A 15,790-nucleotide genomic window follows, 5' to 3' on the forward strand; every position below is an offset into this window, starting at 1 on the left:
GTCCACAAGCTACAAATCTGCAGTAAATTCCTTACTTAATGACCAATCAAAGGCCATTTTATTTCTAAAATCTCGTAACTTAGACTTGTTGTTTAAAGATCTGAGGACATTTTGAATTTATTATATGCCTATGTGGCCCCTCCGCATGCAAGTTTTTAGATGAGACATGTCATGTAAACAATGTAATACATTTCAAAACGGTTTTTGCTCGTATGCTCATTCTTATTTTGAGTTGGAATTGTGGTATGAAGCCCTGTGCTATTTTTCCCACGTGTATGACCACGATGGGGCTCAAAACTTCAAATACCACCACGCGTGTTATCTCCAGGGCATTTCGGAGTTGATAACTTATTCCCTTTGTCGAACACGGTAGGGTGACTTTTATCCAATATTTTCAAAATATTTTCGATGATAGTTTATCGGAGCGATAATTCTAGAAAAAAGCGCATAAAATACGAACACAAAGAAGATTTCGATATCGTGATGGTACCCGTGGTTTGATCACACGTGAGTATCGCAGCAAGATACCGCACGCGACTTGTAAATAATGATATATTCAGTATTAAACGTATCGCCCTAACGAATCGTTATAGATTTCTAAACTTGCAAGAATGAAGCTGACTTTCTCGATTCGATGACCACACCTGGAATGGATACCGTGCTCTGGGTGGCTGGATCTTCGATTCAACAGGTTACGAATCGTTGTTGCAAATAGATATGACGCGTCGTTCTTTTTAGAATAACGTCGTCGTGTCAAAATAAATACCGAAATCTAACACCGCAGCTATTAATCATGACAATGCCAGACATAGCGAAAGTACGGGCTTCCTCTATTGCAGACATGAAATGCGATTATTGACTCGTTTATACCACGTTAATTAAGTTAAGAGCTCTTTTAAATGGCGCTCCGTGTTGGAATTTCGGCACTTATTTTGACATCTTTAAAAGTCGGATAGAGTCAACATGTTTTTGTGCCGCCAAGTACTGTTGACTTTTATGCGATACATGGTTCTGGTTAATTTCTTGCCTCTATACGTGACCTACAATTTGCCATTCAAACCTTTCCGAATATCCTCTTTCTTCTCGATCGACGAGAATATGTATATTGTGTCAGTCAATTAGCAATATTTCCAGAGAAAAGAAATGTTAGCTTTTCGTAGTTTCACTCTCGGTCACGACGTCACAACGCCGGCGTGTCTATTGCGTCGTGTCTAAAGATTTACGGTTTAACATAAGATTAGTCACGTTTGCTCATCATTTTGGTATGCGATTGAACTTTTCCAACAGAAAATCTAAGTCGGTGGTGAATGGGGTATAACCCAGGGAGGTGACCGACGCCTTGGCATCGCGGTTTCGGAAACTAACGGCAGAATTTATCACCACTATTTTATTGTTAAGATTCCCGTTGGGCATTTAGATTTAGAGGCAATCCCAATAGCCGACATGAAGAGGAGCTGAAATCCCAGTGCTAAGTCTTTGCGGGTGAAAACGGGCGTTGTCATCTACTGAACCGTTTGCGCGGCGTCGTGGTGCCGCCTGTTTATCAAATCGGGTTATTGCGGTAAATAGGGGTAAACAATACCAATGGCCCAAGACCTGACAGGACAGGACAGGTGGGACCTCAGGTGACAGTTTGATTCGCTAAAATGAAAATCGTTATGACTGAACCGATGATAGGCGATTAAAAGACATGATAGACGATGAGAACACAAAGAACATATCGTAGTGCTTTCTGAATATATTATTCAAAAACAGGCGGTGCAACCAGGATAATCTAAGCTCATCTTCATGTGTTCTTCAAACTTTTGAAACTTTTCCTGTTGAATTACAAACTCCCCTCTCCACCTCCTCTCCCCTTTTGAATTCATCAGAATGCGTCACTTATTTTATATCACATCACATAGCCACATTAATCAATCTATTTGTCGTTTGAACTACTTTTTGTTCAGAAGAATATGCGCCTACACGTACGTATATTCCGCCGTGCTTCACGTGTGCGCGCCACAAGACTCGCTGCGATGTAATCTGTGCGTGTACTGATGAAAAGCGTGCCTCATGTGGTGGCCTTGTTAAAAGTTTTCCAGGAAACGGTTTTCCAGGAAACTGCATCTGATTCAACTGCCAGGGTTTGTAAATGATTCACGGACCGGCCGTGAAAAGCAGTGAATTTAATAGAAGGGCAGTGAAATGGGGTGTTATTAAAACTATGCACTACTTAAACTAAGACCTATGCACTTAGAGGTGTAAGAACTATGCATGACTAAAACGAAGTCCGATGAGCTATTGCACTCATTAGAAATCATCACTAGGGGTGGTATCTGTGTATTCAACCACCTCTGCTTATTAGTGTAGGCAATACCAGATATAAACAAATGCATGTGAAACGTAAATTGGTCGGTTTTCTCTGGTGCATATAGTCTTTTTATTTAGTAGTGCTTCGTTTTAGTAACACTTGTTGCTTAACTCAACGAATGACAAATTTCAAAATCATATTTATTCTCATACAACAATTATACAAAATGCCAGGATTGCTCGAGGAATTATAATGTAAGCTCCTCAAACACGTGGACTTTCAAAAAACAATTAGTCCAACCACCATAGGCGTATAAACTATAAATGAGTGTTTTATACGCCCCTTGGTCCAAACATAGACTCTAAAACAAAAAAGTCTATTGCCCAACCATGGACTCAATTGTCAATGGCCCCCACACTAAAACCAGAGATAAACCTGGTCAAATACTCTGGAAAGCGTAGGATTAATCAATCTGATTTACATTCTTTACATCATTTTATTTTCACATATCAAATTATTAACGTTTAGCTTATTTTCTCAAATTTTAATAGCAATTTTATTTCTATTACTATGTATGAAATTGTACATGTACTAACTTTAAAATCACAAAAGTTACATGTAAGGTATTTGTAAGTCTTTATATATGATACATTTCCACTACAGCTGATTCATACAATTTGCATCAATGGGAAAATAACAAAAATACACAAAGAGTTGTAAACTTTGATCCATAAAACACCGAAAAAAGGACTAGTCTGAAAGTCTAAGATTATGAATTTGACAATTCATGAGGTCAATATAACCGACACTTTGTTATATTTCATGAAATATGAATCTATCATTGTCAACTTTTCAAACGACATCGAGATTGAGGACATCTTAATTATCAAGAAAAAACATTAAACCTACAAATTCACTCACTCTGGAAAGCGTAAGCCTATTTGCGTAAGTAATCTTAATTATTACTAGAAAACTAAAAACATTGCCAAATTTTCCTCGTCTTTAAGAGATTTCTTCAAACATTATCAACTACTTTTTCACAAATGTTACATTTGAAACAAAGCAGGGTCTGATTTAGGCACTAGTCCAATTGCCCGGGACAAGTATATTTTCATTAGGGCATGAAGGTTATCATAATCACTCATCCACCAGGCTTGTGTAATTCTATGTCTCAAAGCTTTTATCCCACTCGATGCAAGGGATTATTGTGTCACAATCGGACTATTCATGTAGAGCAAGTTGATTTTTGAGGGGGCACGTGATATAACATATATGCTTGCCTCAAGGTCACTCTGGAACTCTTAGTATCAATTAATCATTACTTTCACTAGAAAACTAGAATTTTGCCAACTTTGCCTTGTCTTAAAGATTTCCAAACACCTTGACATTACATACTAAGTATTCTGACGTTTTTCCTGGCAGCTTCAACATAATTATACAATCGGTAACTAATCAATAACATCAATAACTTAAGTTTATAGCTGTTTTGAATTCTTTCTAAAAAGTAAAATGTATGTACCAGATTTTAGATAGTAAGTCTACCCATGTATAACAAGTAAGTCTACCCATGTATAACAATAAACAGTCACAGCAGTGATTGAGCGCGGCTAGTTGAAAGGACGGGTCGATCTTTCATCACAGTTATTCAAAGCATTCTATCATATCAGTTATTTTTTTAAATGTTTTCGATTTAGTTAAGGTTTATGGTTATTTGTTTCGTTCATAATAACTGAGTAGATAGAATGCTTTGAATAACACCAGAAAAGATCTCGGGTTTCGCTATACTTAGGGAAGGTTGTTCGATAAATGAAGAACCTTGTTGATAAATATTTGAAAAAATGCCTTTTCATGTAAATAGAATATTAATTTGTTGTTTGTTTGTATGTTTGTTTGTATTGTTGTTTATTCTATTTATTATTTATTGGTTTTTTTTATTTTTTAGAATTAATTTATGTACTTGTAGTTTGTAGTTTTGTATTATTAATACTCCTCTATTTACAACTGCAGGCATTTTTTCACTGTAAAGTTCTGGGCCCATTTTAAGAAAGCGCTACTGATTCTCTGCCACTCCTTAATAATCATTATACACCCAATTTGAAGCTAAGTGATTATTCATGAGAGCCATCTCGTGATATGGATTTACCCATTACAATAAAAGAAGTTCAAACAGCTATAAAAAAATGTTAAAACGTTAAAAATTAGTCCTAGCTATAACTTTATGCCTTGTTATTCCTAGCTTTACCTCTCAAATGTAAATAATGGTCTCCTTTCAGATAAAGCTTTAGTTTTCAAGTACGTAGATATGATCATCAAACAGATTGATGGAGGCTTAAATCGAAATCTACAATTCGTTTCAAATTTTTCAAATTGGTTACCTTCGAAAATATCAATGCCATCAAATTTGTACATCTACAATTCAGGAAATAGTTAATATTTGTACAACACTGGTCTAATGTGATGTTCTGTTTCCTAACTATGTGATATCTGCACGGACAAATAGCCACAGTTGACTATGTTTAACTATGGTAAGTTGGAAGATTAAACTCACAATTCATGTTGAAACTATATCTCAGTTTAGGAGTTAACTCAACAGACCTACGAGTCAAAACTAGGCACTCAACACAACCATTTACCCCTAGTGACTAACTTAACTTGACTTATCTATCAACCATGGATCGAAGACCAATATCTTGAATTAATGGAGCTTGGCTTTTATTAGACTCTCACATTGCATAAACATTATCAAATAGTTTCCTCGAAAACACTATATCATCCATCAGACTGGTTTGAAAAAGGCGATAAGCAAAAAATCAATACTTTACTACAGAAGTCCGCTATTGTTTTGGCCGCTCCTGGATTTCAGTGTTTATAACATGCACTATTATCTATGCTGCTCCTAATAAGATACACTATAGTCTTTGCTGCTTTTAAAACAGTGTTTATCCTGAATCAGTGTTTGAGATAATCCATAAGCTTTGTCGCTTGAATCAGTGTTTATAAGATTCACTATTGTCTCTGCTGCTCCTGATATTTAATGTTTTATAGAAATCAACCGCCGATTGTCGAATCCATCATTGAGTGATTAATCCAAAACTGGTTCCTCAACTTTTCATCTGGGCTTCTGCAGTTTTCATCAGCGAATGGGTCGATCAGTATTCATCTACTTGTGAGTGTCTTCTTCAGGCCAATTTTTCCGAGATGTAGTTTGGCTGAAACAAAGTGAAGAAAGCAAAACATTTCAGACAGATTTATCATAATTTACTTGTCATTTCAAATTACAAGCCACCCTGTTTTACACAAAGTAAAATTCATTGACGTCAATTGCTGATTTAAACCCCAATAATTAATTGCAGTAGTAGGACTAGTTCATCACTGTTTAAGACTAGTGAAGATAAAAGTTCAGCCATGTGGACCACCGGTAAATAGATGTTGATGATAGCCCACTTATGAAATGATATTCATATGAGGACTGAAATTTCTATATACAGGTAATTTCATGTATATCAACTTACCTTTAAAGATTGCTGGGTTAAGTTCTGGCCTTTTCTGTGCACGGTTCCAGTTTGTAGATTTTGGACGAGTAGTTGATCTCAAACTGGATTTTTCTCATAGTTGAAATTTAGCTGCAATGATTAAAAGTAGATATCCTGTAATGACAAAATATTTCTTTTAGAATTTATCAAAATAATTTCACGTATATCAAGTTACCTTTAATGATTGCTTGGTTATCGGCGATTATCCTATAAGTTGGTTAGTTAGTTGGCCTATCTGTGCTCTGTTCCAGTTGGTCGATTTTGGACGAATAGTTGATCTCAAACTGGGTTTTTCCCATAACTGAAATTTAGCTGCAATGATTAAAAGAAGATATCCTGTAATGAAAAAATATTTCACTTAGAATTTATCGAAATAATTTCATGTATATCAACTTACCTTTAATGATTGCTTGGTTCGTAATCTGCGTGGTTCATCTTAAGTTGGTTTGTTGATAAATTGGATTCTAGTTGGCCTCATCTGTGCACTGTTCCAGTTGGTCGATTTTGGACGAGTAGTCGATGTCAAGCTGGGTTTTTTTTCTTATAGTTGAAATTTAGCTGCAATGATTAAAAGTTAAGATATCCTGTAATGACAAAATATTTCATTTACAATTTATCGAAATAATTCCATGTATATCAAGTTACCTTTTATGATTGCTTGGTTATCGGCGATTATCCTATTAGTTGGTTAGTTAGTTGGCCTCATCTGTGCCCTGTTCCAGTTGGTCGATTTTGGACGAATAGTTGATCTCAAACTGGGTTTTTCCCATAACTGAAATTTAGCTGCAATGATTAAAAGAAGATATCCTGTAATGAAAAAATATTTCACTTAGAATTTATCGAAATAATTTCATGTATATCAACTTACCTTTAATGATTGCTTGGTTCGTAATCTGCGTGGTTCATCTTAAGTTGGTTTGTTGATAAATTGGATTCTAGTTGGCCTCATCTGTGCACTGTTCCAGTTGGTCGATTTTGGACGAGTAGTCGATGTCAAGCTGGGTTTTTTTTCTTATAGTTGAAATTTAGCTGCAATGATTAAAAGTTAAGATATCCTGTAATGACAAAATATTTCATTTACAATTTATCGAAATAATTCCATGTATATCAAGTTACCTTTTATGATTGCTTGGTTATCGGCGATTATCCTATTAGTTGGTTAGTTAGTTGGCCTCATCTGTGCCCTGTTCCAGTTGGTCGATTTTGGACGAATAGTTGATCTCAAACTGGGTTTTTCCCATAACTGAAATTTAGCTGCAATGATTAAAAGAAGATATCCTGTAATGAAAAAATATTTCACTTAGAATTTATCGAAATAATTTCATGTATATCAACTTACCTTTAATGATTGCTTGGTTCGTAATCTGCGTGGTTCATCTTAAGTTGGTTTGTTGATAAATTGGATTCTAGTTGGCCTCATCTGTGCACTGTTCCAGTTGGTCGATTTTGGACGAGTAGTCGATGTCAAGCTGGGTTTTTTTTCTTATAGTTGAAATTTAGCTGCAATGATTAAAAGTTAAGATATCCTGTAATGACAAAATATTTCATTTACAATTTATCGAAATAATTCCATGTATATCAAGTTACCTTTTATGATTGCTTGGTTATCGGCGATTATCCTATTAGTTGGTTAGTTAGTTGGCCTCATCTGTGCCCTGTTCCAGTTGGTCGATTTTGGACGAGTAGTTGATCTCAAGCTGGGTTTTTTCTTATAGTTGAAATTTAGCTGCAATGATTAAAAGAAGATATCCTGTAATAAAAAATATTTCATTTAGAATTTATCGAAATAATTCCATGTATATCAAGTTACCTTTTATGATTGCTTGGTTATCGGCGATTATCCTATTAGTTGGTTAGTTAGTTGGCCTCATCTGTGCCCTGTTCCAGTTGGTCGATTTTGGACGAGTAGTTGATCTCAAGCTGGGTTTATTTTTTATAGTTGAAATTTAGCTGCAATGATTAAAAGAAGATATCCGGTAATGAAAAAATATTTCATTTAGAATTTATCGAAATAATTCCATGTATATCAAGTTACCTTTTATGATTGCTTGGTTATCGGCGATTATCCTATTAGTTGGTTAGTTAGTTGGCCTCATCTGTGCCCTGTTCCAGTTGGTCGATTTTGGACGAGTAGTTGATCTCAAGCTGGGTTTTTTCTTATAGTTGAAATTTAGCTGCAATGATTAAAAGAAGATATCCTGTAATAAACAAGAAAATTAATTTTAGAAAATTATTTGACGCCTGCGAAAAAAATGTAGAATTTCTGGGCTAAGCTAATGTGGAATTGCAAATTTGAAATCGAAGTTTTAAGAAATTTGGGGAATGATGAGATTTTGCGATTGGGTAGATGATACAGGTCTTCGACTCTAGTAGTGGTTTAAATTTTTTTATTGAAAATTCGTCAATAATTGATCGCGAACTTGCGACCGACTTCATTTACTTATGCCTCTAAGCTGGTCTGCAACTTCATTGCCTCCATGGTTGAAGAAAGAGCTCTTCTGATGTCTGCTTCATCATGACTTCGAGCATATCGTGTGGCCTAGCCAGCCGGCCCGGTCCCGGGCCACGGGTTTGGCTGTCACTCGATATCCTAGAGTCTTGAGTCTGGGTGGGTTGAAGTAGACATTGTCATTTAAAATAACATGCTTATGTTGTTCTGTATGAATTACCCGTGTGTCATGTATGTTGTATTAATTTATTTTAAAATTTGTATTTATTGAATTGGGAATTTTATCCCGGAATTTCAATGTAATAAGGATCAATAAAGAATTGAATTGAATTGTCACCTAATACACATGCCATCAGAGGACGCGGAGCCGTATATGACAGCTATGCTATTATAAATTGCTAATCTCACGAAACCTGCATACTCCTAATATCAAACATATTTTCTAAAACGTTTGAATATTGAAATTATATGTTTACACATTTTCATATTTACCGCTTGAAGCCGCTGATGAAATTCACGCCGGCCCTACACACATCGTAGATAGCTTCGTCATTCCACCGGCATGCCAACGTTAGGGTCTGACTTTTATATCAGACTTCCAAATCGTGTATACATCCGCCATTTAACCGAATAATCCGATTTACTTATCATTTCTATTTATGCCTGCCGTTTCTGATATAATCATACATCCTTTACTATTACAATACGTCTTCTAATGATATTCAATGCAATATAACATTTCGACGTTCAAATATAGGTCATTATATAATCACAGGAAGCCATTCTACATCTATGTCAATAATATTTTGCCAGATAGCTTGTTTGTGTACACATAGACCTGTGACGTTTTGCACATCGATTTACGGCTGTCGTTTGTAAAATGACGCTGAATGGTTAACATTGTTTAGGTTTCATAATGGTAACGTTTTATAAGGCGTCAAAAAATATTTCATTTAGAATTTATCGAAATAATTCCATGTATATCAAGTTACCTTTTATGATTGCTTGGTTATCGGCGATTATCCTATTAGTTGGTTAGTTAGTTGGCCTCATCTGTGCCCTGTTCCAGTTGGTCGATTTTGGACGAGTAGTTGATCTCAAGCTGGGTTTTTTCTTATAGTTGAAATTTAGCTGCAATGATTAAAAGAAGATATCCTGTAATGACAAAATATTTCATTTAGAATTTATCATAATAATTTCCATAAATGATATACCTAGAATAGCCTACTCGGTTATATTTGTAACACCGAACAAATTATAAGCGAACATACGATACCTAGTCGTACGGAAGCCCCTAGGTGACATATGAGATAATTTTTTTCATAATTTCGACTTATTAAGTCGAATTTCGACTTAATAAGTCGAAATTCGACATGAAAATAAAACTCGAAATTCGACTTAATTAACACGAAATTCGACTTATTATGTCGAAATTCGACTTAATAAGTCGAATTTCGACATAATAAGTCGAATTTCGACTTAATAAGTCGAATTTCGACTTAATAAGTTGAATTTCGACATAATAAGTCGAATTTCGTGTTAATTAAGTCGAATTTCGACTTTATAAGTCGAAATTCGACATAACAAGTCGAATTTCGTGTTAAATAAATCGAAATTGTGAAAAAACTTTCTCGTATGTCACCTAGGGGCTTCCGTATAGTCGAATGAAATCGCTCGCCATTTTGTTTTGGGTTCCACATTGGGTTTTCCCAATGGGCTTTCCCAATTACATCAGAAATTCCCAGAATTTCCGGTTTATCCAACAAACAGCCAATCACATTCAATGTAGCTCAGTTAATGAGGTTAACTCAGATAAATAGAAGCGAGAAAATTTAGGTGGTTTATAAAGTGAGGACCCTAGGTCGAAAAGTTCATCGAGATGAGTCGCACAAAAAACGGCAACACTTCTACGAAGGATTGAACTTTTATATACATGTATTTCAATTCCAAGTATGCAAATTCTCATACATGAAAACGTACCATTACTTGGTGCTAAAAAGCAGGGTTTTTACGTGTTTTTCAAGAATAAGTCCCCTATAAATAACTTTATCACTATGAAATTTTTGTGGGCTCGAGAACTCATTATAAGCCAAACAATGAAACCAAAAATCAACACTATTGGTTTAACAGCCAATGTTTGTGCCTTGTTGACACACCGGTACTCTATTCATTTTCAATGAAAACTGCTTCTCCAGACCATTTGCATAGGCAAACCTACGGTTCACCAAAAATCAACTCACATTTCAAGTTTGCTGGGTTCAGTATCGGTTAAAATGTTCTAAGTTCGTATCAAATATCAAATTACCTTTTATGATGGCTGGGTTCATTATCGGAGGATCTCCTAAGTTGGTTGGTTGAGTTTCATCCAAATTGGCCCCTTCTGTGCACTGTTCTCTAATCGGCAGATCTTAGTTGATGAGCTCTCGTTTGACTTTTGAGTTGGTGTCCCTTACGATCGTGACACACCTGCCAGGAGCGAAACAGGCGGGAATCGAAGTACAGATATGTGATCGTCGGTCGTGTGTGATCGTCGGTCGAATTTACATCATTTTTTTTCCGATAATTTTACAATATTTAGTCTTTTTTTTTCATATAAGTAGTCCGAAAGTTTACAAGGATGAAGATAATTTTGTCTAATTTTTTTTTGGAAATCGAAGTACAGATATAGTTGCGTGATCGTCAGTCGATTTTACTTAATCTTTTTTCAAAATCGAAGTACTTCTTGGTCTTCTTGGGTGACGTCGAAGCTGTAATTGAGTAAAAGAAAAACATTTTGTCACACATTTCCTCATCATTAATCCTAATTTATATGTGAATCAACTTAACTTTCAAGATTGCGGAGTTCACTATTCTTTTTCCGGCATCTTCTGTAGTCGCCTTCTACCATCTTCTTCTTCAACTTCTTGGGAGTCCTGAAATGAAAAAAAAGAGAAGAGCGATGAAAACCTGGTACGGAACAAAACTAATGTTCGAAAGCTTTTCAGCTCTCCGTCGCCGGTCACATGCCGAGAACACCAGACAATGAGCCAGCCAGGAATATACTGCCCTCTACACGCCCTCACACAGAACGCGAAAACCAGAATGACAACGCCTCACATTCCCCATCTAACTGCAGGATGTACTGGGCGACGTCAGTAACTGACAAACCTGTAAGATTGCACGAAACAAAAATAGCGCAGTACAACCAGCTTGACCGGGTTGAGATTCAGGATCTCAACTAGCACTCAAAAGCGTGACAAGAGACTTCATCCACTGACCGAGGTTGTCACAAGGACACAATGAAACTAGCACTCAAACTAGAAATCAAAGGGCGTGACAGTAGAATCATCCCTCAGTCGACTCAGAATACCAGAAACAAAGGGCGTGACAGTAGAATCATCCCTCATCCGAGCGGTCACAAGGACCAATGAATGCTAGTGGCGTGACAATCCAGTATAACCACTCTATTTGTATCCCACGCAATCCCACAGATATGCCCGTCATTGACATCACTCAGCACACTTTGTAGATAGGTGGGGGCAGTGAGGCCTCGTCATCCTGGTTTTCGTGTTCCGTATGAGGGCGTGTAGAGGGCAGAATTTCCTGACCGACTCTTTGTCTGACATCCTCGACACATGATCGGCGAAGGAGAGCTGACACTTTCGGACATTAGTTTTGTTCCAGCAAACGTTGAAATTCGACAGAGAAATCGGCCCTGAAAAATAAAACGGGTTAATTGCTGAAAAATAGAACGGATTAATAAACACGGAACAGTACAGGACAGCACGGAGACGAACAGTAACACATAAAACATAAAGACGTCCTTCCTCAGGAAGCAGGAACATGAGCAGGAGCGGGAGCGCAGCGAAAATCGCCAGGAGGAGAATCCACGGTAGCATGTTCACAGTGTGAGTAAGCTGAGGTGAATGGCCTATGCTTGTGTACACCGTGGTCAGCCGGTGACGTATTCAATAGCGCGTATGAATGATATCAACAACTCTGAAAATCCGCAATTGTGTCTCTATTGTTGAATGGATTTACATTGAGAGCTTATAGAAGTTGAATGAAAAGGTTCTACTGCCTGGTTGAATACACGCCAGTAGCCAGCTGAACAATATCGTGGAACTTTAATAAGGCCATAAAAATAAATTTCCAACCATGGATATAGTTAATCTTAAGTTACTATAAAACAATAGTTTTAAATAGAGACCTCACACGGCAGCACGCGCCATTTTGCAGAGCTTCTCTAGACCGGTGGTGACAGGTCTGCATTATTAAACGGATGAAATGAAGGAAAACTTTAATTTTTTTGGTCTCATTATAGTAATGAGTATAATATCAATTGCTTACCATACATAGATTAAATCTTAAGTTACTATAAAGCAATAATTTTGAATCGAGACCTCACACGGCAGCTCGCTCCATTTTGCAGAATTTCTCGCGACCTGTGGTGACAGGTCTGCATTAAAACTGATATAAATAGAAAAAAAATTTCTTGCTTTAAAATTTGCTTTAAATTGATGAGTTGATTTAAAATCAGTCTGTATATTGCACTCGGCTCTTTAACATGTACATCATAAAAACAATGAATATAAATAGTGAGACTTCAGGACAGTGAGGAGTGAATGAATTCAAATGAACTATTAGTCAGAACATTTTCCTTATCGTTATTGTTGAATCATTTTCGATATTCACGACGGATCAGAATATTCATTCAACTCAAAATGTTCTTCCATTCGTCTAGCACATGCCTAGATATTTCGCCGTTTCGTCAAATATTGTTGTGAGTTTGGGTTTTTTTCGAGACCTGACATGACAGGTAAGACCTGTCATGTCAGGTCTTGAGACCTGACATGACATATTCTGGAAACTCTGCAGACAGACATCATTCAAAATAGTTGATTGTCAACATACATTTCGTCCTCTGAAACTCCATCGATTGAATTCGAGATGGGTACAACAGCAAGTAGCTCCGGTGCAGTTGGTGCACCAATAAATCCGAGGGTCGATTATGCTTATAATATGGAGAAAAAGACTGGAAAAGTAAATTCAATCAATTGCAAAAAAATTTCAACAGTCAACAGACACCGTGAAATTTAGCTGCTGATAGCATCATTATTGACATCATCAGATTTAAGAAGAATCGATTCCTTAGTATTAGGCCAACCTATCTTCAAAATCAGTTCAATTGACCTTGATCCTTTCTGGTAAAAGTGCAGATCTGCACCTCTCCGCGTAAACGGTTCAATCAATTACATTAAATATCGTTTCAGATTGAAAATGTCATCAGCAATTCATACTATGTTGGTTAATTTTAATATATCTTCACTAGAAAGATTTAGCCTGGATACTGTCATTCAGTAGATTGCGTCAATCACGAGAGGTGCGGATCTGCACTTTTACCTCCTTTCTTAGTGTCTTAATGTTAGCCAATGGATATAAAAAATTCTGTGTGTCTATCATCAAAAAACTACCAATAAATATGACTATGCCAATAGTGAATAGTTTTCAAGTTAAAACCTAAAAACATCTCTGCGGCCAGTGTTTCCTCCTACACAAAATCACTTACACTGGTCTGTTAAAGCTTTAAATCGGATGTTTCAATTAACGAAATTACATTCCAGACTACTATGATCGATACACCGGTGCTGATAAACCTACAACATGGAAGCATTCGTTACCGCGATATTGAAGAAAAAGATGAACCGCACTCATCTCGTCGACGAAGAGAAAGACCTCATGAAGGCCCCGATCGAGTTCAGAAGAAAGGTTACTTCTACCACGCTCATCTTGAGGACTTCAGTGAAAGTATGTTCGAGGTCTACTTATGTTGAAAATTTATAGGCCTAGTGGGATTATCACAATCCCTCATCTTATATAAAAAATTCCAATATGAATATTTATATAATGAAAATCAATGATTTTGTACGATATAGGCCTCTATCAGATGAAAATAAATGTATTATATCATATTATATTATATACACAGATCCAGTTGAAGTAGGTGTAGGTCCTTGAACTTTTTGGAAGAAAAATATGGTCAACAATTACTGCATTCAGGTTTACATATTTCTTGTAGTATTCCCTTTATTGATCTATTTTTACACTTTTTTAGATGCTGAACTGAATAAGGAAGCCGCATTCAAGTTTCGTTACGTTTGCCAAGGTCCAAGGTCTTCGAAACAGAAGAAAGTTTACTATGTTTATGGTGTAGGTATGGATGCTATCGATCCCGGTATTATCAGGAAAGATGAAACGCCGAAAATAAAAAACTGTTTCTGGAACGAAAATAAGAGGCAACCAACCCATGCGTATTTTAAGTTAGAATTACTGCCACAAGGTATGATATAAAATTCAAATAATTTCGTTTTGGATATAAAGCAATGTTGAAAAAGCCAATTCAAATTTTAGGCACTTCTACAAGTACTGGGTAGATTTCAATTTTGATCATTTTCCAGAAGCGGAGTTAGAAATGGATACAGTTGAAGAATTAGAAAATGAGGCATTTTTGCATGATGCCCACGAAGCTTTAATGACTTATGAGTAAGTGGCTCTTTTTCGAATCCTGAAATTTCTGGCAATGGTCAGAATTTCGGTACTAAAATTTTTTGTTTTATTCGCAATTACGCTGATGCAAAATGTATTGCTTCTCTTGTTTTAGATTCAAGTTGACAGATACTGAACGTGTTTCAATTTTGAAAGAACGGCTTAGTGTGAAAATCTTAAAACCGGTCAGTCAACTGCACCTTGCCCACGACAGTTCAGAATTAAGGTAAAGAATCATGAATAAACTCCTAAATCTTTTCAGTTGGAGTTCAAAAATTTCAAAGCAGTATTCAATATAACAAGTATTAGATCCTGAATGGATTTCGATGTAAATTGAATTACTGAAGATAAAAAGAATTAGTTTTTTGGTGAAACTGGCCATACAACACTGAATTCATCTAGATCTTATTCAGCATCTCTACTTAGCTTTTACCTTTTGTTTTCAAGGGATCAAGATGTAATTGGAGATCTTCGGAGAGATGAACAACGCAGCTTTAAAGTTTTCAGGGTTAACTTGACAGTAGCCTAGGTTGTTCATGACAAGTGCTATAAATGTATACTGTTTTGATAGGATAGGGTTTAAAGTTGCACTCGCATAGATGTTCAAATTTCAAGGAAATTTATTGTGAGTCAAATTGTTAAACAATCATTATCTTGAACCTAAAATGCAAAATTAACTAAAGTATTGTAAATTCTGTGCAATATAGTAGTTGTCTGCCGATTCAACTTTTTCTATAGTGATATTTATATATAATTTATTATTAAAATGTATTAATATAAATCCAGCAGGTCTGGTATTTTCTTTATACCCGGTAACTGTAAATTGTGATTTCTACACTTTTACAAATGAATTAGTGAATATACATTAAAGGTTGTTTTTATCACGTGTTTTGTTGTATCAACGTGAAATAGGTGGTGTAATCTATCAAATCTATTCGTCATATAGGCCCACTACTATCTTACGGATAAGGTTCCGGATGATAGCTGTCC

General features: G+C 36.1%; 1 protein-coding gene and 1 long non-coding RNA gene across 5 annotated transcripts; one reads left to right on the forward strand and one right to left on the reverse strand.

Annotated features, from left to right (window-relative positions):
- Positions 1-2,408: 2,408 nt before the first annotated feature.
- LOC141900277 (uncharacterized) lies at positions 2,409-11,002 on the reverse strand. 4 transcript variants are annotated; one of them, XR_012618677.1, is made up of 13 exons: positions 10,581-11,002; positions 9,268-9,406; positions 7,862-8,000; positions 7,637-7,776; positions 7,414-7,552; positions 7,166-7,326; positions 6,943-7,069; positions 6,695-6,855; positions 6,472-6,609; positions 6,224-6,384; positions 6,002-6,138; positions 5,806-5,916; positions 2,409-5,502 (listed from the first exon to the last, which is right to left on the reverse strand). It is a non-coding gene; the product is annotated as an uncharacterized LOC141900277 (long non-coding RNA). The 4 variants fall into 4 exon arrangements; XR_012618676.1 differs by having other exon boundaries at positions 6,472-6,598; positions 6,943-7,080; XR_012618675.1 differs by having other exon boundaries at positions 6,002-6,127; positions 6,943-7,080.
- Positions 11,003-13,104: 2,102 nt separating this feature from the next.
- LOC141900182 (uncharacterized) lies at positions 13,105-15,608 on the forward strand. Its single transcript, XM_074786956.1, has 6 exons — positions 13,105-13,297; positions 13,879-14,062; positions 14,370-14,594; positions 14,713-14,797; positions 14,916-15,026; positions 15,248-15,608. Exons 1-6 carry the CDS (start codon positions 13,205-13,207, stop codon positions 15,327-15,329), a joined length of 780 nt encoding a protein of 259 aa, XP_074643057.1. The 5' UTR covers positions 13,105-13,204; the 3' UTR covers positions 15,330-15,608.
- The last annotated feature ends 182 nt before the right edge of the window (positions 15,609-15,790 follow it).

This window comes from Tubulanus polymorphus, chromosome 2 (assembly GCF_964204645.1).
Source record: "Tubulanus polymorphus chromosome 2, tnTubPoly1.2, whole genome shotgun sequence".
In the NCBI taxonomy this organism is placed as follows: Eukaryota; Metazoa; Nemertea; class Palaeonemertea; order Tubulaniformes; family Tubulanidae; genus Tubulanus; species Tubulanus polymorphus.